Genomic DNA, 27,893 nt, shown 5'->3' with positions numbered 1-27,893 from the left:
TTAAAATGAGCAGGCACTTGAGTTAATTTGTTATATTTTGTAATTTATTATTATTTAATTTTCCTACTGCCTGCTTAGAACTTGAACCATTCTGGTTAAAAAACGATTGCAAAAGCATACACAGTGGTACGAACGCTTAAATAAAGTTCACTACTGCCATGAAATGAGATGTCAGTTTTGCAATCCATCTGCACTTTCCCACGGGTGGAGTTGATCTAAAGGAATCTGAAGATATTTACAAAATAAGCTAATATGAAAGGGCATGACAACCCATTAAAAGCGACTCTCTTCCTCTTCCACAGCGTGGTGAAGGCCTGGGATGAATTTCAACAGCTGTTTCCGGACACTTCCCCTTCTGCTTTTCCTGGGCAGGGTCCCATACATGACTGAGAAGTTACCTTCGCACAAAGGAGACATGGACCCACTGCTGGCAGAACTAACGCTCCGATTCCTCCTCGAAGAAGACCTCTTCAGAAAATCATCTCCTTCCCTGGGGACAAAGCACTCATCATCTGTGCTTGTCTGGCGGCTGAAGGCTTCCCGACTGGAGTCTTCAGACACACAGGTCTGGTACCCATCCTCACTGTCTATCGTCATGGAGCTCAGCCAACTCTTACAACTGCTTGCACTGGATAATCGATTCCGGTCCGGGAGGGCGGGGCCAGGCAGGGGTCCAAGCAGTGTGAATTCATCTATGTCCATATTTTCCAAACTTGGGCAGTTAGCTGCATCACCTGGAACGCAGAAAAGAAAGCGTGCTGTGAAATAGATGTAAGCATCACCTCTTACAAGTAAATACATCAAAATTTCTCTTTGAAAGGCACAAGAAAGAGTAAGAGTGAATAATTCTTTTCACCAAGCTTGCACAAATAAGTGACTGTCTATGAGATCATTTGATAAGCTTAAGACTATGATTTTTCAAGCTATTTGTCCATAGACTGTGTATGCTCAGTTACTCGGTTGTGTTTGACTCTTTGTGACCCTGTGACCGTAGGCTGCAAGGCTCTTATGTCCATGGAGTTTTCCAGGCAAGAATACTAGACTGGGTTGCAATTTTCTACTGCAGGAATCTTCCTGACCCAGGGACCAAACCTCCATCTCTTGCATTTCCTGCATTGGTAGGCGGATTCTTTAGCACTGTGCCACCTGGGAAACCCTTGTTTATGGATTAGTTTCATGTAAAGGATTCCATGGTCACAAAAATGGTCTAGATGAAATAAACTGAAACAAAATTCTTCACATTAGAACAGTTCAACTCATCTAACAGTATTCCAGTGCAACTTTTGAATTTCCAAAAGAATCATTTTTTACGTTGAAGTGACCCTGCCACTTTTTGTTAAAATCATCATAGAAATTGGTTCCAAAGAATATACTTGGAGAAATGCCCTCTTATGGATTTTCTCTATTTTAGTTCCTTTGGTTTTTGGTTACCGTATTTTTAAATAATTGTAAAATTATTATAACATAACTTGAAGTGTATGGAAAGCACAGTTATAAAACCTGCACCTTACGGACTGATTATTAGAGAATTCAAAGATGTTTAGAACAGAAAGGATATCTTAGAGCCTCGATATTCCCAGTTTATTCTTAGAATACTTTAATACTTAAATTCTTTGAAATGGTAGTGTACCAGAAAACATCCCTATCCTAAAATAAATAATCACTTGAAAAAATTGAATGTTATCTGCTTGGCTGAATTTCTTCATCAACCTTTTATAATCTACATCTGGGCTCTCCAAACTCAAATTTTAATCTCACACCAACAGCCTGTTCATATCCCACTTGCTTATGTACTGTCTGAGTTGTTTGGTATGCTGCTAAAAGAAAGGAGATTATTTGTAATACTAGCCAGAAAAAAAAAAAATCATTTGAAGGTGACTTTGCTTCAGGAAAAGTAACAGGACATTACACACTCAGAAATGTGTTTTTTAAACCTCATGCTCGTCGTCTCTACTGCTGCTCTCCTTTGCCCTTGGTTGACAATATTAAAAGAAACTGTTTGTTTATTTTTCCATTTGATCTGCAAAATTGAGTATGGTCAGCCCTGTAGTGACCAGTTATAATGCGTTCTTTTTTGTTAACAAAACCTACTTTATTTCATCTGGCAACAAGTTGATGAATGTCTTCTGATTGGAGAGCATTTGGCTTGTAGAATCTCATGCCCTCGATATTTATTCTAGGTTTATAAAAAGTAAACTAAAGAACTCTTTTATCTCTGAAAAAAATATAGACAATGGCCAGTATAGGCAATGAGGAGCCAATCTCCTTGAACCTGAACAAAGGACCTTGTCTATACAAGGCCATGCCCATAGAACCACAGAACTGCCTACACTTATCAGATCAAACCCCATCTCCCCTCTAGGATGCTCCTCTGCAAGTCTGTAGACCCTGAAGTTTACAGAAATCCAGGAAGTAGCCATATATTTGTGCCTCTGCTGCTGCTGCTAAGTCGCTCAGTCGTGTCCGACTCTGTGCGACCCCAGAGACGGCAGCCCACCAGGCTCCCCCGTCCCTGGGATTCTCCAGGCAAGAACACTGGAGTGGGTTGCCATTTCCTTCTCCAATGCATGAAAGTTAAAAGTGAAAGTAAAGTCACTCAGTCGTGTCCGACTCTTTGCGATCCCATGGACTGCAGCCTACCAGGCTCCTCCATCCATGGGATTTTCCAGGCAAGAGTACTGGAGTGGGGTGCCACTGCCTTCTCTGAGTTGTTAGCAAATTTTAGATCCCTCAGAAAAACACTGTTATACATTTTTAGGAAAATTACTTTGTAAACACAAATAGAGAAGTAACTCATATATGTTTCATTTTCTGAAAAGAAAGAACTTGAACACAAACTTCTGTCATAAATTAGTGCCGAATTAAGAATTAAATGTATCTTTTTTCTATAAACAGATGATCACTTTAACAAACAGATATTGTAAGTTTATAAATAGAGACTTTAGGTCAGTCTTATCTAACAAATATATAAGCTATATTTCACACCCACATAGCTAGTGGTTTCAGTGCATTATTTGCACACATAAGTTCATTCTTCAGGTTATACCAGTCACACAGCAAGTGCCAAGTCAACAAATGTTAAATTCAACCCTTCTTCTCAGAATGCGTACAATGGCAAGAAGCATGTATTTACTGTTTTAAAGATCCTTCACATTTCCTGGGTTTGAGGGCCATGAAGAATACCTCTGCATTATTGTAACTTACACAATCTGAACAAATAATACAAGCTCCACCCAAGAAGCATGCTACCATTCCAGTTTCAAGAGTTTCTCAGAACTACGCAGCCCCTGAGCCATAGGCGTTCTCAGGAATTTAAGTCATCTGCCAAAGTAATAAGAAAATGAGGCAATCATTCATATCGCTCTTCTGAAATCCCCAGGTGCTTCTTGCGAGTGTGTGCATGCATGCGTGTCCATGTTTTCATGTGCATGTGTTATGTGTATGGAAGAGGGGACGTCATGTGACTTACCCCTCCTCCAAATACACTGGTCACTCCAAAAGCCAAGCCAAAGGAATACAGACTATTTTTGACCCATGCTAGACAATTTTTTCCTTGTAATGATGACAATCTTAAAACAATTTAGATACAGAAGTACTGAAAGAATGAAATATAAGTGTGGTTTCTGAACCGGAAATCACATTTACCATGAAGCAGTCGCTGTTCCTGTAACTGCAGAGATCTGAACTCCACCCATTTCTTCTTCAAGGTTTGCTGAGAAAGAAGAAAAAAAGTGCTAATTATTAGGAAAGCCCAGAGAAGACAGCAATGTACTTTCAGCTGTTCAGATTTGTCAATTCATTTTTTTTTCATTTCTTTCTAGTGCTAACAATCCCTCTCATTCATTTGAAAGATTTTGTGTGTGTGTGTAATAGGGGAATATTGGGAACACCCATTTCTCAAGAAATAGTCTAGTAGCACCAACAAATTGAAACAATGACATTGTTTCAATAGAGATGACAGATAATAGAAACAATGACATTTATGATTTTTTTATTTTAAATTATTGGAAAAGCAGATTTCTTGGGTTTGTGTCCATTTACTAGCTGATTCAGGAAGACTTTAAACTCTAGGCTTCTCTCATCTATAACATGAGGACAACAGAACCTAAACCCTTGGATTTTCATGAGGATTATAAGTATTAGTAGATGAAAATGGGTGGAACGGTGGATACAGCTTAGTAAATGTTCCAAAAATGCCATGATCATTTTGAATGGACACAGAAGATGTGGTACATATATACAATGAAATGTTACTCAGCTATGAAAAAGAATGAAATAATGCCATTTGCAGCAACATGGATGGGCCTAGAGATTTTCACACTAAGCAAAAAGCAAGTCAGAAAAAGAAAGACAAATACTATATGATATCACTTAGATGTGGAACCTAAAAAAAAAAATGATACCAATAAGCTTATTTGAACTGCATTATGACCCAGCAATCCCACTGCTGGGCATACACACCGAGGAAACCAGAATAGAAAGAGACACTTGTACCCCAATGTTTATCACAGCACTGTTTATAATAGCCAGGACATGGAAACAACCTAGATGTCCATCAGCAGATGAATGGATAAGAAAGCTGTGGTACATATACACAATGGAGTATTACTCAGCCATTAAAAAGAATACATTTGAATCAGTTCTAATGAGATGGATGAAACTGGAGCCGATTATACAGAGTGAAGTAAGCCAGAAAGAAAAACACCAATACAGTATACTAACACATATATATGGAATTTAGAAAGAAGATAATGATGACCCTGTATGCGAGACAGCAAAAGAGACACAGATGTGTAGAGCGGACTTTTGGACTCTGAGGGAGAGGGCGAGGGTGGGATGATTTGGGAGAATGACATTGAAACATGTATACTATCATGTAAGAAATGAATCGCCAGTCTATATTCGATGCAGGATACAGGATGCTTGGGGCTGGTGCACAGGGATGATCCATAGAGATGATATGGGGTGGGAGGTGGGAGGGGGGTTCATGTTTGGGAACTCATGTACACCCGTGGCAGATTCATGTCAATGTATGGCAACACCAATACAGTATTGTAAAGTAAAATAAAGTAAAAATAAAAATTAAAAAAAAAAAAAAAAAGAAACAGATTCACAGACATAGAAAACAAACATGCTTCTCAAAGGGGAAACGGGTCAGGAGAGGGATAAATTAGGAGTATAGGATTAAGACATACACACCATTATACATAAACTAGATGAACAACAAGAATTCATCGTACACCACAGAGAACTACATTCAGTATCTTATAGTAACATGTAATAGAAATCTGAAAAAAACATATATGTAAGACTGGATCACTTTGCTGTACATCCGAAACTAACACAATATTGTAAGTCAACTGTATTTCGATTAAAAAAAAAATACCACCATCATTCTATAAGCCTGGGTCACTACCACTATATTCTCTGCTGGATATCTATTTATTTTCTATACACAAAAAGGGAAGCTGACCAGCTCTAAAAGATATCCTTGGAGGGCTAAACTTAGAACATTTCTTAACAGTTCTTGACCTCTTAACTGCTTCCTTCCTTGCCTGCCCCGTGCATGAGAACAGTGGCCCAGGGAGGGATGAAGTGGCTGTTGTAATGGTCACGACTGCTCATGAGGCCTGGCCCACAGCCAGGCTGTGGATGGGAATCGAAAGTCAACAAAGCAGGAGGCACATGACAAGGCAAAAAGGCTCCTTCTCCCCTCTCTCTGCATTTTACTCCACCCCTTCCTTTGCCACTTCAGGTCCCCACAGCAAGCCCCCAGATTTAGGTCCCCCCCCCCACTCAGATTTGCCTGTGGACATTTATCAGGAAGGAAAGGCAGCCTAGTTAGAAACAAGTGGTCCTTTGTACAAATCAGTCTGGAAGGGGCAGACGAAGGCTAAAATGGGAGAGTGGGGGGAAAGTACATCTGGAAGAGGAAGACTAAAGGAAAAGAAAATATTACAAGAATGTCATTAAATGTTTAAGGGGGACTCTGCCTGTTCAGGGAATGAACAATCACTGGGCAGGACTTTCTCAGCCTTGATAACAGTAACATATAGCAGCACTCCTTATGCCTGTCAATAAAATATGTAATCAATAAGACAAAGACATAAAGTACCTCGCTCAATTAATTCCTTGTTCTTTCTATACTATAACATAGTGTACCTGGCTCTAAGACTGCTGGGCCACCTGAATGATAGCGCTTATAAACCTGAGGTCATGTGAAGATCAGAGTCAGGAAACCAGGAAGTACAGAACCAGCCTTTTTTTCTTTCTTAAAGAGGTTTATCTCTTACCAGAGAATAGAGTCCAACTGGGGAGCATAAGGATAGACCAATACTCAAAACTAATTAGAAGTAGAAGAGGAAGTTGTATTTCTGTACTTACTACCTATAAATACAAAGTCAGGGCTTGCCAAATAGTTTCTGTGAAAATAAAGGTTTTTAAGTATCAAATCTGTGGATTTGTCCCAGTCATCTCAGTATGTCGTCACTCAAACCAAGAAAATACCAGTGTAAAGAGCAGCTGTGTCAAAGTGACTGAGAGCTTTTAGTCTGTAATGAAGCTTCCCTATTTTCCTCAAAGTCTGTTTCGGTCTATTATTAACATCACAGTGGTGTATTTGGACAAATCTAACCTCTCATTGTTAGAAGAAAATTGAAGCATAGGTGAGATCTAACCTTATTAGGCCACATCAGCGCAGCTCACTGTGCCTAGGTCATACTGAAGCTGCTCCTTAAATGTTGGCTAAATGAGTAAATGAAAGGGTGGCTTTCTGAAACAACACTCAGCTGTCACAGGCTGGATATTTGGTTGAATATGTCTCCAATGTTTTCATTCTCCATGAGACTTTAGATAAACCTTTCCATGGCACTTTATTACTTATATCCCACCTGGGCTTCCCTGGTGGCTCAGACAGAAAACAGTTTGCCTGCAATGCAATGCAGGAGACCCTGGGTTTGAACCGTAGGTTGGGAAGATCCCCTGGAGAATGGAATGGCCACCCACTCCAGTATTCTTGCCTGGAGAATTCCATGGCCAGAGGAGCCTGATGGGCTACGGTCTGTGGGGTCACAAAGGGTAAGACATGACTGAGCAACTAACACTTAGTACTTTTATCGTGCTTTCATAGATAACTGTCCTAAAAGTTCCAAATTAAAAAATAAAGGTTCAATGTAGCAAAATGTTTCCCAAGGGCTACAAACTCAGTAAATATCAGAGAATAGCTCCCTCAGTTAGCCCACTAGATGTGCTGTTTTCATGTCAAACATTTGAATCATAGGTCACAAGAAAGGGAATCCCTGAAAATTTAGCTCAGAAGGGACCATTGTTTCTGAAGAAGAGGTTGTGGCCACACAAGGAACCTTCGTGAGACACGATGCCACTAACGTAGCAGGATGCACAAACTAAATGTCACTGTGTGAAGGGGAAGCCATCCTGACTGGTTAATAGGTCAGACCCAGACATTTCTAGCCCAGAGATGAGCTGGAAATCTCACAATTACAAGATTAGAAAGGCAATAGAAATGAAAGATGATGAACAGGAATGAACCCAAAGTTCTACTGGACCTGGAGAAAAAGAAAGAAGTCAGGAGAAAATTAGACCCTATGTGAGGCAGAGACAAAGACAGGTTTCCTGCTTGAGAAAAGAACCTTGGCTAAGCTCTACCACCATGAAAAGGAGACTGAACAAAGCTGCTAAGGGTGACTATAGCTAATGGAAAACATGTACCCACAGGGCCAGGAGCACATGAGCGCAGCCTCACAACCCAAGCTGCATACTGGCCCCCAGGGAAGGCATCCAAGCTGCCAGACCTGGCTCTGTACTGGAAGTCTTGAGTTGCAGAGCAGAGGCCACTGCCCAACTCATACTGAGTGGCACAGAGAGGCCAAGGGAAGCAGGCAATCCACACTCCAGAACTCCACAGAAGTTTAATGATGAGAAAGACAACAAAACTGATAATCAGTCTATAACTTCTCTCCAAACAAAAAATAGAAAAGTGTTCAAAAACTTTAAAATAAAGAGTATTTGCAATCCTCTGAGAGAGAAATGTGATGTTTCTAAGAACAAGAAATTTGAAACAAAGAAAAGAAAAGATAGGCATGAAAAAGAATTATTTGAAAATAAAAAATTAATTTTTAAAACTCAATAGAAAGAACACATTCTATACAGAACACAGACAACATTACTGAAGATATTATGCAGGAATTTAAAAATAATGTAACAATGAAAAGAACTGAAAAAAGAATGCAGATATAGTAGATACATACACATACATACATATAAGTGAGTCACTTTGCTGTACACCTGAAACTAACGTAACTGATTGCAAACCAATTATACCTCAATTAAAAAATTAAACAAAAATGTGATACAAAATCTGAAAGAGTGGTTAAGAAGCATGCAAGGTAAATCAAAAGATTCTGAAATGTGCCTAGCAGGAGTTTCAGAAGATTATCCAGGGAATGATGAGGAAGGTATATTCACCGAGGTCAAGTGATAATTACCCCAAACCGAAGAGTCACAAAAACTGAGGACACTGCAAGTTCCCAGCAACAAAAATTTAGAAATGAATCCAAGCCTAATGAGACTGTGGTGAAACTGTAGATCAGGAAAGACAAAAGAACTCCTTAAAAGCAACCAGGAAAAAGATGAATAATTGACCAAAATTGAAATACTGGGTTTTGAAAAGATCCCCAAATAGGAAATCCTCTAGAGAGAATTACCAAGGGAAAAAAAAAGACATAAAAAGTAGTACAAATGAAAATGGGGATATAAGCACAGCTTGTTATAAAAGAAAAAGATGAAAATAGAATGTTTATTATCAACTTCATGCAATAAATTTGAAAACTTCAAAACTTTACTAGCAAAAACATCATTCAATAAAGCTGGCTCAAGCAAACAAACAAAAGCAGAAACCTTGAGCAGTCTTATAAAGAAACCAAAACCGAGTTTAGAAGTATTCACATCAAAAAGAACCCCAAGGCCAGGTGATTCAGATAGTGTTACAAGAATTCTACCAGAGGACAAAAAGGGGAAGAGATTCCTCAGCTCATGCTAAGAGCCTAGTAAATTCGATACCGAAACTGAAAAAGAAGATAAAAAAAAGATAGTCTGAGAGAAGAAAATTTACAGGCCATTCTACCTGTAAAATGAAGTTATGCTCAACAATTCTAAAGAAAATGTCAGCAGGCCAAATCTACAAGTATATAAAAATTATAAATTATGTCCACAATTTACATAATTATGTTATATTTATTATAATTATGTAAATTATGGATGTATTATAGAAATGCAAGGGTGTTTTTACATTAGAAAATCTTTAAATGTTATTCACCAAACTGATAGATTTTTAAAAATAAATAAGACCATCTCAACACTTACAGAAAAAAAAATGTACCTGATACAAGATAATACACAAGCACTGTAAAAAAGACTAGCAAACTTGGTATAGAAGGGAGCCTTCTTAACATGAAGAGTATATCCCTAGAGATAAGAAAGAGTCAAAAGAACTCCCTTTATGGTCAAGAGCAAAGCAAGGATGCTTACTAGTTTAGTTTCTATTCATCATTGTATTATAGACCTTACCCAATATAGCAAAATAAGAGCTGAATATCATTCCTAATAGTTGGTATCTTCATGAGAAACTCAAAATAATCTATAGATAATTAGAAATTATATAGTCTGGCAAAGCATTTGAGTATAATAACAGTGTAGAAAATTTTATTTCACACATCTATGCATAAACCTCAAAACAATATTTTTAATAAAGTAATTATATAAGAAGAAAAATCATTTTACAAAAGAATAAATCTAATAAAAGATGCATAAGATCTAGCTGCATAAAAATATAGAACCTTATTGAAATACAAAAAATAATTAAAAATTATCTAGTGAGATAGTCTGTCAGTAAGAAAGCTCAATAGCATACGGATATCAGGTTTCCTCAAACTGATCTATATAAAACCATGATACCTATCAAAACTCCAAAATTAGTTATAGAATATGACAATCTGATTCTAAAATGTGCAAAGACAATTAAAGAGCCAAGAATAACCTAAAAATCTTGCCCAATCAGACATCAACATTTATTACAAAGGTAGAATAGCTGAGTCTGAGAGAAACAAATTAATCAATGAATCAGAATTAGAAGCCTATAAGATCCATTCATATATGGAACTAGTGTAAAAACAGAAGTTTCATTTCAGGTCCACTGGGGAAAATGAAAGACTGTATAAAGTAAATGGTACTGGGAGAACTGAGTTTCCAAAGAGAAAAAATAAAATAAAATTGGAATCTTATCTGATACTATGTAAAAAATTAATTCTAGGTGAATTAAAGACTTCAATATTAAAAAAAAAGCTTTAAACTTTTAGAAGAAAATATAGAAAATGCAAATGACCTACAAAAGATAAACAATTAGGAGATCCCTCACAAACAAAATATCAAAGAACAATGCAATAAAAGGACTAAGGAGACAAAACGTCAGCTTAGAATAATCCAGTTACCTATAAAACTCTTTCAATAGCAGCAGTGAAATACATATTTTTCAATAAAGACCCACCCACCCTCACTGAAAGAAACACTATGGCAAGAAGGAAAGTGAACCCAAAAGTAAAGAACAGAGTATAAGAAATGGGGGAAGCCCATCAGTTCACAGGTTGGTATACTCGCTCATTACCAGCAGTTAGGAATAAAAACCTGTCTTTTTTATTTTGAAAATTGATAGAATTTTCTAAAGTAAGCAATAAGGAAGATGGAGTCTTAATGGACGTTTAAAGATGTTAAGATTCCTGATGTTCTGGGAGAGGATGGAGGTGTTGGAAATTTTCTAGGTTAGAAAAACAATAAAGTATGTATATTAAAACTTCAAGAGAAAATGTTCAAAGCACAGAAAATGCTTATAAACATGCAAATATGTGTCGTGCAAGAGAGTTCTTTATTCCATGAAACATAAACCTATTTTTCACTTATGTTTTAAATAACATTACTAGCTTATATTCTACATTTCTTTCCTTTTTTTCTTACAAAAGGCTGAAACAGCCAGTATTATTTTTTCAAAAAAGATTTTCACTAAGACTCTCTACTGTAGAAACAAATCAGCTTTCGACAGTTTTAAAAAACCTAAAGATAATATGATGAGCTATTTACTCCTTACAAAACTTCAATGATAAAATGTTAGAGACTCTTCTTTTAATTTGAAAACTAACACTCACTATTTGGAATATCCTGAAGGTCCTAACCAATATTATAAGAGAAGGAAAAAATAAACTAGTTGACTAATTGGGAGTAAAGGGGCAAACTTTTATTATGTGCAGATAATATGTTTATATAAAAAAATCCAAGGGAATCTGCAAACATACAGCCAGAATAAAGGGAGTTCAGCAAGACTCTTGGATTTAAAACTTTATATAAATATCAATAGCAATAAGCAGTTGAAAAATTAAAAGACCACATTAATTACAGCAAGAAAAATTTAGAAAAAAATTATATTTATTAATTAAAACCACAATTTAAATTTATTTATTATATGGGAATAAATCTATCAGTGCATATGTAATAAACATACAATATGTGATATATAATCAGTGTAAATATAAAATGGGTGAAGAAAATACAGAATGTTTTTGAAGTACATAAAAGACTTGAATGGAAAGATACAGACTCTGTGTTTGAAGTAACGAAAGCAAAAATCATAAAAATGTTCATTGATCTCATTTATTCTATAAAGACAATTCAATTCTTATCATAATCTAACAGAGGATTTTTTTTTCAAAGAATTTTATAGATTGATTCAACAGATCAGAGGGATAAGCAAAATGATAAGAATATAAAACTAATGTTGACAAAGAAGAAAACAGGGCTTGTTGATAAATTAGATGTGGGAGAAGGGAGGAATACAAGATAATACAGAAATATGGTAACTCTACCCTCTTGGACTCAATAATTAAGATGCACATGAGTGAGGTCCTAGATTTCATGGCCTGCCAGAATTTCCTCACGCTAGGAAACTGAGATTTTTAAGACCCTCAAAGGGACCAGAGAATATTCACTGAACATCCTGCACTGTGCAACATCTCCTGAAAACTTCAGTTTCTTCTCCAGAGTTGACAGTGTATTTGCCAACAGAAGTAGATTCAAGGATATCCACAGGAGCAGAGGAACTTGATCTTTGTAGAAAGAAGGAGGCGAAATGGAAGGAAACAGAAAACGAAAATCCCAGGCCTTCCTGCACACACATACAGCACTTGGGAAATCGACAGCTCCTCCATCTTTGTTTTTTCCCAAACAGAATGTAAATCAAAAGAGATCACAGGTGCATTAATGAAAACTTCTTCAGGCAATGTGCTTTTCTGTTGCCTTTCTGAGCCCCATAGACACACAGGAGGAAGGAAGGAAGTGATTTGCCCTGGTTTGTAGAATTTAATATTCCTGCAAAGGTAATTGTATGGCTCTTGATAATTCAGCAGTTTAGACTCATCACGACATTTCATCTTCAAGGGCTATCTCAAGTCTTCAAATAGATCTTTATTCTTCCACTCACACATTCAAGGATGAAAAATTTGCCCCACTGTATTAAATTAAATTACCTTTAAAACTTGCAGCTTTGCCTCAAGCTCTGTTCTTTTGAGAATCATTGTTCCATTAAGAGTCTCTATCCTGTTTTAAGAAAAAATGGAGGGGAGTGGGAAATAACATGAGTGATTCTCTCAAACAAGCACCATCCCTTACGGAGTACTACACTTTGAGCACAGACTATCCTCAAAAAGCAACATAAATGTCACCATTCTCATGGCACTTCAAGTATCTGGACCTAAGCCAAACCTTCTGACAACATTCAAAGAAAGAATATGGAAAAAAACACACACACACACACCTTTTGAGAGGGTGACGAGAAGAAAAGGCTCTGTTTTATATGTAAACTGTAGCTCATTTTGTAAAAGCCACTCTAGGGCAATGGTGGTTGTTCTCTACTAGAACGTTGTGTGGTCTGGCTGAACCACCTCTTTCATTTGGTAAATATTCATGGGGCACCTGCTATGAGCCAGACTCTAGACATCATGCTAAGCGTGAGGAATACAGCAATTGAAAACCTGCGCTAAGGACTTTCAAACAATGAAATCAAAAAACTGCTTCTTGAAATGGGAAAATCTCTTCTTCCTCAAGATTCTAGAAAGTTCTACCTCTGTAAATGGCCTGAAATTCAGAACTAGAACAAAAAGGATCAAAACTGCTGAGATATTAACTTTCAAATGACTCATCTCAAAACTTTTAAGTGTACAAATTTTAATCCTAGAATTATCCATTTAATGGTGTTCTTTCTCCCTACTTGTTCTATCCTGAGTGATTTATTTGTTTTGTGGGCTCAAGTTAGAAGCCTTTATTTTGACTACAAAACCATCATTCTGAATAAGATAAATATGACGTACGAATTACAAAACTAAGCATCTTTTTAAGTATTGGTTCAAAGTCATTCTGATAAATAAGCTGTAACTCTATAAAGATGCAAGAAATTTGTCACGGCCTGGTAAAATAATAATATTAAATGCAGTCTATTGGGTATAATGCTGTTTCCGATAGCATTATACCCAAGACAATGAGATGATAGCAAGCCAACACACCAGTTTTCTCATTACGGGCTCTTGACTCTAGATGTTAGGGAAGATCCATGTGAATCTGTTTGGTACCTTACTGTTGATCTGAGCTACCCAAGCAACAGATATCTGTGGGCAGAACTGTAGGCATAGATTGGCCGCTGTCTTCAGTATTTGTACAAACTGTCTATCATTTCCCTGCCCTCTGGATTTCCACCTGTCTCCACCCACTACTCTTTAATTATACACCTGAGGTCTGCCCACTTCACCCATTTGGAATACAGGTTTCTGATTCTAACCACCAGCACATTCCCCTGAACATGTTCCTACCTCATGGATTGAAATTTCTCTGGAGCTAGAGTGGTCCCCATCCTCTATCCTGAACTCAGCAACCATAGAGTTGGACAAGGTCCTCTTCTACCACCAGTATCTTTCAGAATTACTCTCACAAAACCTCTCCCAACCCCCCAAAAAACCATCCTTTGAAGTTTTAGACTAGAATCACAAAAGAGTGTCCAGGGAATTTTTTATTGGCAGCTTGCAAGGAACAGCTGTGGGATAGCTGGAGAAAGGATCCTGGCATCCAGAGCAGATGGTCAGATCCCAGTTCAGGCACTTACTAAGTGGTTGGTTTTAACTAAACCTCATTTCAGACTGAGTCACTTCACTTATAAATAGGAATAAAATCAACTTCACAAGATGACTGTAAAGAATAAATGAGATAATCAGAATAAATTCTGAACTATTACACCTGACTGGTGAGACCCATGCTCTGCTTCCTGGAGAACACTCTGTCTTCATTTCTTACTCTACTCTTCTTAATTCACCAGCCACCAATTAATTAGACTGGCTATCTCTCTATCCCTTGAACATGCCAAGCCTACTTTGATAACTCAAACCTCTCTTTTACCCAAAATGTTCTCACCAGGAGTTCATCTAACCATCCCTTCTCATTATTTCACTCTCAGCTTAAAATTCACCTTCTCAGAAAGGACCACTTGTAACACTTAAGCTAAAAATGCAGCCCTCTCACTCAGTATTTTATCCCATCCCTTTTTCTACTTTCTCCATAATAGTCATCATAATTTAAATGTCAAAATTACTTAAATTTGTGGGCTTCTCTTACCTATCTCTTTCCATAATTAATAAAACAATAGAAGAGTCTTTGTCTCCCCGAGCCTATCACAGAGCTGGAAATATAGTATTTGCTCAATAAATATTATTTTAATGAATGGGTGAATTCCATCTTTGTCTTATTAGGTTCTAAGGGTGGAAACGTCAGTTGAATCCCTATTGGGGAAACAAACATCCCATTAGTAAATTGGGAATAACAGCAGGTGTCAGTGTATATGTTGCAGGGCAGGAGGGCTGAGCAGACTGTTCTTTCAGACAGAACACTAGGAGATAAAAACAACTGGCTGGCGGTATAAGAAGAAAAAGCTCAGCCCTTCTGAATTTCCATTTGCTCTAACCATAGGATTATGTAAACCACGGAAACTGGATTCATTCCTCTCTGACTAAAGAGAATGTAGGCCAGTTTAATTGAATTTGAATCAAAAATAAAATTTTAAAAATGCTATCCTTCCCACTCAGACATTGGGCTACTGATGCCCTCTGACTTCAGATGTTGACAACATGTTCAAGTTTGAGGAAACCTTGAGAAACAAAAGGAAACTGATAAAAACGTCTGTACCCAATCCCCAAGCTATGGTGTGCTGCCTCCCTTGTGATCCTGAACAAAAAACCTATTCATTCATTCAACAGGCATTATGAGAGACCGTAACAATTTTTTAAGCCCCACGGGAAGCAACCAGATAGTTACATTAACAGGTTTCCTGACGATCTGATCAGGTCAACAACTTGTTTGTGGGTAAAGCCTTCTGTGCTCACACCATTGATTTTTGCAAGGACATCACCTGGGAGATGCCAAGAAAAACGAGTATTAAAATGGTTGGTTAAATAATCTTTCCTGACCCACAAATGAAACAAAACACACAAGCCCCAAACCTTGGCAACATAAAGGAGCTGAGGAAATTCAAAGGAACAATCACATCCTGACCTCCACCATCAAAAAAAATTTTTTTTTTTCTTGCTATTTAAATAATTCCAAACATAAGCATAGTTCTGACTTACCAGCTTGCAGGCCAGCACAGTGTGCTGGGCTGTCCTCCTGGATTTTGCAGATCAGGGTGCACATATCTGTGGAGCAGGTGTTCTGGTTTGGGAGCCTGTAAGTCTGTAAAATGAGAAAGATACATAATTACTATTAAAAAACTCAAAATCTATTTGTCAAAAAAATTGAGCAGTATCAATTACCTTACATAACATGATACATAAGTACAAAGAACAATCTAGGAAGCTTTTCTGAGTATAAACTGAATATAAGGACCAATCTGACACTTCTCCCACACATTCTGTAGCTGACCCCATTCATTAAAAAAAAAAAAAAGAAAAAATCTGGGGCTTCCCTGGTGGCTCAGTAGTAAAGAACCTGCCTGCCAATGCAGGAGACACAAGTTGGATCCCTGGCCCAGTACTATCCCGCATGCCAGGGGCCAACTAAACCCATGTGCCACACCTACTGAGCCTGTGCCCTAGAGCCTGCGAGTCGCCGCTACTGAAGCTAACATGCTCTAGAGCCTGTCCTTTGTAAAAAGAGAAGCCACTGCAATGAGAAGCCCGCTCCCTGCGACTAGAGAGTAGTCCCCACTCACTACAACTAGAGAAAAGCAACACAGCAACAAAGAGCCAGCACAGCCAAAAATCAATAAATAAATGTTAAAAGAAAACACATCTGGCTTAAGAAAGGAAGCAGTATAAGACTGGCTTAAGATTTAAGACGTTCATGCCTAAGAGACCACCTGATGCTATTGGGTATTTAACAAGAAAAATTCAGTTTCTCTTTCCCCAGTAGGATAAAACAACAGTAGCCAAGAGCAGAGAGAAAAATCTCTATGTGGTTCTCCCAAGCTAAAGTACTCATTACAGGAGCGTATGAAACATTACACATCCAGCAAGGGAGATATGCCAACAATAATTATTTTAAATCAGAGTTCTGCAAATAATGACAATCTGCCCTTCATTAATTCAAAAGTTTTATAATTGACTCAATTATCTTCATTCCTGAATGCTCGTTGGTACACCTGCCCTGAATACTCACCAATTCATTAGCCACTCGACTAAAAGAGAAAAAGTTATGCTTCATCTCTTGCCTCAATTTGGCAAAAGCAGCTTGGTTTTGTTTTTCTTTTCAATGTGTACCAAGAACACAGCACCAGTGTTTGATGAATAGAGTGGCCCAGTGATCTATATTCTTCTTTTTCACATATTTAAGTTATGAGGTCTAGTTCCATTTAGAATCAAAATTAGCATTCTGAGTTGAGTAAGTCTTCCTAATATCTGTTTCCTAAAATTAAACCACATCCCAATACTGCTTCCTTGTGGAAAAACTAATGTCCAATGTCCATTCCTTTATATTTTAGACAAACAGTTTCCAAAACCAGCAGAACCACAAGTCAATCAATGCAATGAACTTCTAGAAACTTGACTTTGTTAACCGTGAAGGGATTTCTATTTACTCTAAAGGGCATTTAGAGTCCCCCTATCTTAAAGGCAGATGAGATTTTTAGAGATCATGTAATCTACTTTCAAGACCCTGATGCTAGGAAAGATTGAAGGCAGGAGAAGAAGGGGACAACAGAGGATGAGATGGTTGGATGGTGTCACTGACTCGATGGACATGAGTTTGAGCAAGCTCCAGGAGTTGGTGATGGACAGGGAAGCCCGGCATGCTGCAGTCTATGGAGTCGCAAAGAGTCGGACATGACTAGCCAACTGAACTGAACTGAACTGAATTTACTTTCCATCAATATGAGAGCTTCCTTTCACAGATTTGTTTTGCCAGGGAATCTTCTTGCCACTGCCCAGGCCCTTCCAGAAATGAAGCATGGTCTGGTTCACGCAACACATGGACCAAAGCTATAAGAGACCTTCCTTTGGGAAACCACTGTTATAATGATTCTCATTAGCAGTGAGAATTTACGCTCCATGTCCAGGAAGCAAAGTAAGTACAGTGAAGGGGAAACGTTAATTGGGGTAGCATGCACTTGCGTATGTTTGCCACAGGTGTAAAATTTGTGGTTCAAGATAGGCAGAGGTCCAAGAGCTTTGGAAAGAACTAATCAGTTGGACATTTTTCTTTTGCTCAGTCATTTCCTAGAGACACAAAAGTACACTACTTTCTCATGCCCAACAGCCTTCATTCTAACACTTGTCATTTGCCTACCTTCTACTGGAATCAGGCACATTATTTAGTACTTCACATAAGTTATCTCATTTAAAATGCCTAAGAACCTACTAAAGTAGCACTGAAAGAACACAAATTCAGTTGTAAATGAATCTAAGGTCTGTGTTCTGGTCTTGCAACATTACTGTCCATATCAGCAAAACACTAACATCCATGGAAACCAGCGGAGGTGAACTTGTTCTCTCCCAGCATGCCCTGTGCCCCACTGACCAGGATCCAAATACGTGTTAACGAATGGAGGCACAATAAGGGTATATGAGATTCTACTTGGCCTTTAAAATGTTCTCAGGGCATGCCCCCTAATTGACAATCACTATAAACCTTGTGAGTACTAGGTAATAGGTAATGCATGGAGCTAGTAATGGAAAGCATACACCCATAGGGAATTTGCAGAGGAATGGACCCTTGTATCACTAAAATAACATGCTACAGTCCAGAGGTGAAGCCATCATTCATGTGAATCCACAAAGGTTCAGGCCACTAAAACCTGCTGTCTACTAATGACAGTTTTGATTCTTGCTCCATGCAGTGTGTATGGTATGAAGGAGAAATGTGGGAGAAGCAGTGATATGTCTATAGAAAGATGAGAAGAGATTCTCCTTGGTCACGTTAAGTAAGGATAAATGAGTAGTCTTTGCTCCTGTTTTCAGTAGCAATCACTGAACATCCTTGGGCATAATTCTCATTTGAAAAGAAGTGGTCACAAAAAGCACAGTGTCTTTACAATACAGAATAGGGAGTGTTTCATGTGAATGAGGAATAAGAGAGAGTACTATGCTTCTAAAGCCCAATGAAAGAATTAGAGATTTCACCAAATTCAAAAGTAGAATTCAGAAAGGACAAGGTCTCTTCTTTTCTCTGAGAGCCTTCTCCCTGCTCATTGCAGCTAAAGTTCCATTTTGTTTATTCTTAAAATGCATCTTACAGAGCAGCATCCTGTTCCTATTCTTAAAACACACTGAGTTTCCAATTGTTGTGCTGATAATTAGTCACCAAAGTTTCCTGAAGCCAGCACCAAAGTTAAGACATAAAAACTGATGTTTGGTATGAGGATATGATTATGCAGAATGCTTCTAAAAGAAATGCAGAAGTGTACTGGAAAAAGAACACAGTAATACTTAAACTACTTCTGTTGCGCTTAATTAGACATGCCTTTGTTTGACCTAATGCATCATATTTACAAATATAGCCATGAAAAAGCAGACAGCAAGTAAGAAATTAAATTCTTAGGCTATTAAATAGAAATCCATAAAGACTTAAAATTTCCTACAGCATGAGGCAATACACGCATAGAGCCAAATATTCTTAAGCATTTTCAAATAATAGTGATAAAATGTTACCACTAAGGAAAAGAGTACAAACTTCTCATAAAGTCCAATATGAAAACTTAAGTATTTTCAAATATAATAGTAACTATAAATGAATAGATGCAGTCCATATACACAAATATATTTCTGTCAATATCTCTGAATACTGAAGTGTAGGCAAAATCTGATGCACAGTGTAAGAAATTATTGTGCAAAACCCATCACTAATGCAAATATATAAGATTCACTTATAAAGCGTACGTCATTCTCTTATTTGTGAGCTGACTGATAGCAAGAATTTCTGATCAGTCTCAGACCGACAAGAAGAATAAAGCAAAGAGAAACAAGAAGTTGAGTAAATCTCAGGGTGATTACTTTATCTGCTTGAATGTTTTCTTTCCTTGATGGTACCCAACAAACCGAAAAACTACCAAAAACAGCCACACATAGAACACAAGTCACAGCCTCTCTCAATCCCTAAGCCCGACTTCATTCTTTCTTTGTAAATATCATGACATTGCCAGTGCCACTTTCTTAATTAAAAGTCTGGAAAATTTGAAAACTGCCCACCTGAATTTCAAATCCAAATGTTCCATTATCTTGTTTTTCCACAGTAACAAGCTTTCTGTAAAAAAAAAAGCTAGGAATGAAGATCAAAGTGTCACATTTGGCACATATCTATCATTAAAAATAACTGCCAATAAAAAATAGCTGATGTTTGTATAAATTGTAGTATGTATGACTCTGTGTGTGTGTGTGTGTGTGTGTGTGTGTGTGTGTGTATGAGATATCAACAGCCTGGAAACCTGTGTTCCTAAACATCTTGGTGAGACACCAAAAAATAAATGAAATTCTTTACCTTTGAGACCAGGAAAAGTCACCTACAGAACTTGATCTTGTCAGAGCAAGCTGAAAAATAAAAGTACACAGTTATTGAAAGATCCTTAAGACACAACTGCAAAATGTTCTAAATCACAAAGGACTCTTCTTTGGCCCCACTCCTGGGAAACTGTTACAGAAAGACAGCAATTTCCATTCTCCAGTGATAGCAAAGGAGAGCTGGGAAAGGAACCATTCAGGTATTTCATTTGAAAGATTAAAACAGGCTTCGATAATAACACCCTATGGCAAAAGAGTTAATGTAATGTGGCAAAATTCCGAAGCTTCCAAAAAGAACTTCATATCTAATCTGTATCTAAAATAGCCTCTGAAAGTTTAACCACAGCAGTTTATAATCACACTGAAATCCAAAGAAAAAATAACACTCATAGAATGGCATATAAAACAAAATAGTTGATAGTTTGGGGAGATACTGATGAAATGACTGTTTATTGTAATAGTTTAATATGTTACTGTTTTTAGAAGGATAAAATCATCTAATATCTAGAAGCATAATTTGGGTAAAAAGAGGGACTCAAAACCTCAATTATTTTTATGATTTATTTTTGCAATCGTTTTAAAAGAGTACAGTGAGATTTCTATCCAAGAAAGGAAAGGAACTTCAGAACGGTATAAACATTGTAAATGGCATAAACTTTTGCTTTCCTGGTAGCTCAGACAGTAAAGAATCTGCCTGCAATGTGGGAGACCTGGGTTTGATCCCTGGGTCGGGAAGATCCCCTGGAGATAAGAATGGCTACCCACTCTGGTATTCTTGCCTGGAGAATCCCATGGACAGATGAGCCTAGCAGACTACAGTCCATGGGGTCGCAAAGAGTCAGACAGGACTGAGCAACTAACATTTTCACTTTACTCCTCTGCATGTTTTGGGAAGAGATCATTTAAAGATAAGCTTCCAGGATACAGTCTATCATTATAAATAAAGGAAAAGTTGCTGAAAGGTGTCATTTCTTTTAAAGTAATTATAGTGAGTTTTGTGTGTATTGTGTTGGTTCTTTGCTTAGGCATTAACAAATGTTAATCAGCTCTTTCTCAAGTGTTGGTTCAGGGTTCCAAAACAGAAGTTCATGCCACTGGTTAGTCCAGGGTGTTTATTTAAGTGGCAACCTATTATGCTTTTTATATATCAGTGACTATAGAAAATATCAGGAGATGATGCAGGTGTCCAAACAAATAAAAGTAAAATAGAAGCTAACAGCCAAAAGGAGAAAAGTATGCAGAAGAAATTAATGCACAAATGAAATCTTCATCAAGGCACATGTTAGAGAAGCTACATCACTGTAAGGAAATTGAATTATCAAGTACAAAATGCCAGCATTCTCACAAATTTTCTTGAATGGTTCAGTGTTCAGAATTTGGCCACTGGTCAATATTGTTAACCCAGTGAAAAAACTGACATCTTCCTACAATAATAATAAATTTATTATACTTTCCTCTTTTATTAGTTCTGGACTGCAAATCATTTATATCATCTTGAAGACTACAACAAGAGAAGGCTCAGAACTGAAAAAAAAAAAAAGTTTCTCTATATTTGCCTAAAAAAAAAAAAAAAAAAACCCTAATGGTGGGAAACATTGAAGGCAAAAGGAAAGCAGGGCAGCAGAGGATGATACAGTTAGATAGCAACACTGACTCAATGGACATGAATTGGAGCAAACTCCAGGAGACAGTGAAGGACAGGAAGCCTGGCATGCTTCATCCATGGGGTCACAAAGAATCAGACACAACAGCAAGTGAACAACAATCTATTTTTAATTTATAAGAACTAACTGTGGAAGGCCTATTAGAGTTTGTATGGTTTGTTTCAGCCTGATTTTGTCCTAATAGGTACCATTAACAGGGGTGGGGACCATTCAGCTATGCAGTGGGCTGCCTTCTTGTGGAAAAGAGCAATAAACTTGATATGCCCAAGCATTCTCAACCTCTCAACTATACTATACTCATATTTTCTTAATTTATTGTCATTACCTCTATTTGCTTGGCGTTTATCCTTATTTCAGATGTAAAGTACTTAGGTAGGTCATGTCATGCTATCTGTAAATCATAACTAGTGTTTATATTTAAAAATATTATTCTTGCTATCAATACTCATCAGATTATGCATATATTTATAGATATGGAAGCATATATGTATACTTATATGAAGGGCAGATGGGATTAAATACCTCACTTCTGTTCATAATTACTTGTAGCCTTTGGGCCTCTTAGGGGATGTATTCATTTTATTTCTACCCCAACACCTAGCACAGGGTTTGGAATAGAATGGAACCATATAAACAGAAAAACAGAAGTAAATCACTAGATAACAATACAGTCAAGTAAGTGGTAGTGGGAGATGCAAAGTTTTATAAAAGAGTCTTCAACTCTGTCCAATAATTAAATATTCATAGGAAAAGCTCAAGGGTAGAGTTTTAAAAATATAAAATAAAATTTTAAATGGAAGAAAACAAACAAAGATTAAAAAAAAAAAAAACCTGAATTCTAAAACAGCAAGAACCATAGCAAAAGAACTAATAGAAAACAAAGTCAGTCAAACTCTAGCTAATTGACCTGATTAAAATGGAAATATCTGCCTAGAATAATAGGAGATGCAGAGCAGATACTCAGCTCTTGGGGACTGACTTGGGTCATCAGTGAAACAAAGAAAAAAAATCAGACTAAATCAAATTATGAATTAGTTTCCACTCTGGATCAGCAGTGAGCCTGTCATAGGCACCTAACATTAAATACACAACTACTAAATGAATGGATAGTTCATTTTCATTCATTTAGCAGGAATTAATGAATTCTTAAAGTGTTGAGACTTTTTCCTCATCAATTTTAAATACGCCTTTGCTAAGCAAATAATCATAGCATTGATGAGAATCTCAAGATTTCATCTCATCCTCCATTAACCTGTCTTCTAAATTAAAAAAAATATCATTCTAGATAAATTCAAATACAAAATTAAGTCCACAAGACAAATCCAAGACCTCTGTAAAAAGGAAATTTCCCCACCTCTCTTGGGCTAAACTTTCTACTCTAGCTAATTAGATTAAAATGGAAATTTCTACCTAGATGAGATGCAGAGCAGAAACTCAGTTCTTGTGGACTGACTCGGGTTCAGTGAGAAAAAAAAAAAAATCAGACTAAATCTAATTATAAATTAGTTTCCACTCTGGATCAGCAATGAGGCTGTCATAGGCACCTAACATTTAAAATAAAAAAAAAAAATTTAAATAAATGAGGCACCATCAAATTCTCTGATACATGCCACATCCAGACACAGTACCTACTTGTTTTTGATCTGAACTCTCAGACTCAGGCAATGTGGAATGTTCTTAGGGTTCAACCAAAGGAATGTTCTCAGGAATGTTCAACCAAACTATCTGTCTAAGTGAAAAGAAGTATGTCTGAAGTCTTATCAAATATTTTTACACTTTAGAACAAGTTTTGTCTGCAGCCCTCTCCCTGGAGTGAGCAGCCTTCTTCTAGTGGAGTCTCTGCTCCCTAGACTGCCCTCCCAACCCGAGTCCTTTTGCGGGGCTGGAGGGATGACACCAAAACTCCTGAATGAGGAACTGGTATGCAACAAACAGCAGATGCTGGCAACAGCTGTCTTTTGTTACACATTATCTAATATGAGAAATCTAGGTTTAGCAATTTGGCAGGGCTGCAAACTACACATTCAATTATGTCTCTTGAGAAGACAAAGCTCCTTAACCCCTTGCTAGCTTCTGATCCCTGGGTTGGGAAGATCCTCTGGAAAAGGGAATGGCTACCAACTCCAGTATTCTTGCCTGGAGAATTTCACTTTTTTTCAGCTTCTAATATAAAGATGCCTGCGGTTTGGGCTGAGGATCCCAACTCTTGTGTTTTTAGTCAGGTGATTTAAAAGCTTACCAAAAAATGTAACCTAATTTTTGCTGCTATGAGATGATTCACAACATCCCTCTTTAGTGGGAAACAAAGACCAAATATTTCAACTGTCAGTTTGCAAAAAATAATAATAATCTGTAGCAGAGCCAGACAGTCAGCCCTGCAGAGGAGCTTGTAGTTTCATACTGTAGCCACTTCTGCTGCTAAGTAACAGCCTGCTACTTCCTCTCCGCACTGTGTACTCATTTCCTGAAAGTGTCATGAGTGGGGGAAGGGGCAGATACCTACTCACAGATGAGATATTTTTGTTTTTGTTATTTGTTTCAAAAGTCCACAAATTGTGTGTTCTGCTCCCTTTCCAGTACCCTACCTCATTCTCCCAATTCTTCCATGAATACAAGTTTTTCCCCTTTTTGAGTCAGGAGGCTTAGAATAACATGGCTCTGCAGAAATATTTTAAGATTAACAAAATAATGGAGCTGAACTCAATTTCTTAACTATAAGTGCTCTTGAGGAATGTAAATACTGCACAACATTGCAGCTTCTCAAGAAAATCTTATTGTGGGCTCATGAATCTCTTTCAAGAAAACTTTTTGGATATATTCTCTAAGAGCACCACAATATGGATTAGAGAATACTTATCAAATTCTTTTGTAATGAAGTTAACAGTTTTCTACTAAGAGTATTCATTAAATGTCAGAATATCTTGTTGTCATCAAGAACACTTAGGAATTTTAGTGACAGATGAGTGTGTGGCCAGAAATAAAATAAAAGCTCCTGAAGGGCAGAACCCAACTCAGAAATACATAACTAAGTCAGCACAATATTCTATATCTGACTTATAACTAAAATCACCCTTCCAGGAGTTGTCTATTTAGGAATAATTTGATAACCAAAGAAAACCAAACAAAGAGAAACAGTTTGTGGTCCCACGAATGCATATTCAGTCTTCCCCTCCGTCAGTTTTTCACTATAGCATTCAGTGAAAACTACTTTCCAAGGGTGACCTACTGCCCTTGGGAAAATGGGTGTAAGGCCCATGGCTACTCTTTTAGTATCACAACATTCATCAAGATAACCTTACTTCATACCATCTCCTTCCTACAGCATTTTCCATTGCAGGGATTTTTTTTCCTAAAACTGTGTTCAAAAGTAGGAGACCTCACTGGGTATATGTCACCTCCTACAAATACAGGTATCGAGATAATATAAACACAGAGAAATCTATTTTTAAATAATGTTGAGTGCAAACACCCCAGTGATTCTGAAGATTAACCTGAAACTACGGGCTAACCAGATACAGCTTGGCAGAAACCAAAGCCAGTGATAACAAGAAGTATGAATTGTTGACGTCAGCACTGAAAGGGTTGAAAATAACAGTGGGCAGAAAACACCTGCTTGTGGGATTGCTTCACAGGGATCTCGTTGCCTGCAATTCAGTCAGTGCCAAATGAATAGTTATTCTCTAAAGACCAGTTAAAGGAAATGAACATCCATTTGGAAAATTCTAAACGGTTGGAATAAACTTGCATCAAGTCTCATTGATGATAATTGTACAGAATCAAATATATCATATACAAATGATTTGTTTCGCTTTTTATTTTCTTTAAGTAAATTTCACAACAGTAACAAAAAACTGTCTAAATAGGAGGCGTCTCACCATGGGAAAGATTATGAGGAAAGGGAGAAGAAAGGGCCTACAAAAGATGTGAACATATAAGGAAAATAATTGGTGAGGAAGTGTGTGTGTATGTGTACATAGATATACAGATCACACACACACACACTCACACACACACACACACACACACACTCCTGTATCTCATATACCTAAATCATTCTCATCTTCTCCCATAGCCTCCCTGATTGCTTCTTTTTAGTTCATGCTGTCTTCACTCAGGCTTAAAATCAAATGTGGCTCCCTCTTCTTCACTGCTTTTCACAGCCAAGTCTTTGTGTCTCTTCTCAATTCCTTCAGTTCCTTTCTCCAACTACTGCAAAAATTGCTCCCTCACCACTAGGCTCTACCCATTTACCGACAAGCAAGTTTCCAGAGTAAGGTTCCTGAAACCTTGTATTCAGTCATGATCAGTTCCCTGTGTACTGGTCAGATTACTACTTCCTCAGGGGAAGTGTCCAAGTCTTATGAAAAACAGCCCAGCTCTGAGGTCTCCTCTCCTCTCCCACACAGACACTCATTGGGTCCACCTAACACAGTAATATACTATTACTTAAACTTCCCTAAGGGCCCCAAGATCTGCACCTCAGCATTTTAATTATTCCTTTGCTCTGGAATACCCTTCAATATCCAGTATATCTATCCTTGAAGGTTGTATTCAAAGACATGTACTTGGGTTAGAGCATGTATGTTACTTTATATTGTATAACACCTACTTGTTCTGTCTACTCAATCATAAGCCCTGTAAGGCCAGGAAATTTTCCTTCTCATCTTTATACACTCTACACTGCTATACACCTGAAAAGTGAATAAAGGTTTTGGTACTTCCCAAAGGGGCTTTATTTTCAGACAGTAACTCGATAGGAATGTTTTTTATTAAACTTAATGTCATAAAGGCACTTTGGAATTGAAAAAGATCAATCATCCAAACCAGAACAAATTATTCCCTTATCTCTCTTGAAAAATACCAAAGAATCAGCTATGTGCATCACTTAAAAAAGATCATGACTCTTCCACTATGCTATAACTCTGTAATCCTGAAATTAGAAGGCTTAAGAAGAACATACAATGTGCATGCAAGATTTAAGGGCAAAACTTCATGCTTTAAAACAATTCTAAATATTTCTGTATTCAGATGTGTACGTGGAGCATTATAGCAAGCTAGCTAACCAAAATCTAAAGAGATTTTCTGGTTTAATTCTTTTTTACAAGTTGGAAATTGAAAAAAACTCACAATAAATCCAGTTGGACATGGATTTTCCCAAATGAGTTTTCCTCTCTAGGGAAATACTTTGCAATCACAATTAAAATAATAACATAATTACTGAGTTATTTGGCACATACTACATGTCAGCCATTCTGTTAAACACTGTGCTTTTCTTCACTTACACCGCAGAAGAGCCCTGCAGGATGGTTCTATTACTATCTTCATTTCAGAAAAAAAGCAAACTGAATCTTAGAGAAGAAAATTACTCAAGATTCCACAGCTACTAAGTGGCAGATCTTGCACTCATTTATCCAATAAAAGTCTTAATTCCCAATAGTGTGAGGTACATCCAGTGCCCAGAACCAAAGATAATTTTGTCAATAAAACTTGCACTAAAAAATAATGTATTTTCCCTGGATTATGAATTGACATGACTATTAGAGACTGGGAGAGAGGCTGGGAGGGAAGGACACAATGGGAGACATACAGGAAAAAAGAACAGTAATTCTCAAACCGATTGTGTCTATAATACATACCATCTTCAAGTTGATATGCTTAATGATTTTTAATTCATCAGAATACCTCTTGTAGTGAGAAAATAATCTTCTTTCAAGTTTTGCCTTACAAATGTTTCCTTATGGTCTTAAATCTTAAGACTTAATGACTAGAGTCTGAGTTCTCTGGGCCCCTTGCCTCTCTTTTCACCCATACTCTGAGCCACTAATTTCAAAGGATCTGAAATAACATTTTTAACATGCAGTCAAACAAACATATCACTCTTCTCTCAAGAGAACAAGAACACTGTAAAAGGTAAAAAATAGCACTCATACCTGCTTTCTTCCCCGAGGCAAAGTAGCCACAGTATCTGCCAGCATTTGAAGCCTTTTCTTGTCATCATCCATAGTAAAACTGCCTGTGAGTGTGGAGTAAGAGCTATGCCCTGGACCAGCACAGTACTCCATGAAATTGCCATTGCTGCTCTGTTTCCTGAGCTTTTGTAAAGACATTGTGAGTAAAGATTACTCCAGCTAGCACATGGCTGAGT

General features: G+C 37.3%; 1 protein-coding gene across 1 annotated transcript; it reads right to left on the bottom strand.

Annotated features, from left to right (window-relative positions):
- Positions 1 to 273: 273 nt before the first annotated feature.
- CYTIP (cytohesin 1 interacting protein) lies at positions 274 to 27,893 on the bottom strand. Its single transcript, XM_068968941.1, has 8 exons — positions 27,679 to 27,893; positions 20,065 to 20,114; positions 19,776 to 19,830; positions 15,726 to 15,828; positions 15,415 to 15,508; positions 12,588 to 12,657; positions 3,646 to 3,712; positions 274 to 734 (listed from the first exon to the last, which is right to left on the bottom strand). The coding sequence occupies exons 1-8, from the start codon at positions 27,853 to 27,855 to the stop codon at positions 274 to 276; spliced, it is 1,077 nt and encodes a 358-aa protein (XP_068825042.1). The 5' UTR covers positions 27,856 to 27,893.

This window comes from Capricornis sumatraensis, chromosome 3, assembly GCF_032405125.1.
Source record: "Capricornis sumatraensis isolate serow.1 chromosome 3, serow.2, whole genome shotgun sequence".
Taxonomy (NCBI): Eukaryota; Metazoa; Chordata; class Mammalia; order Artiodactyla; family Bovidae; genus Capricornis; species Capricornis sumatraensis.
This window is presented reverse-complemented; position numbering and strand designations above follow the sequence as displayed.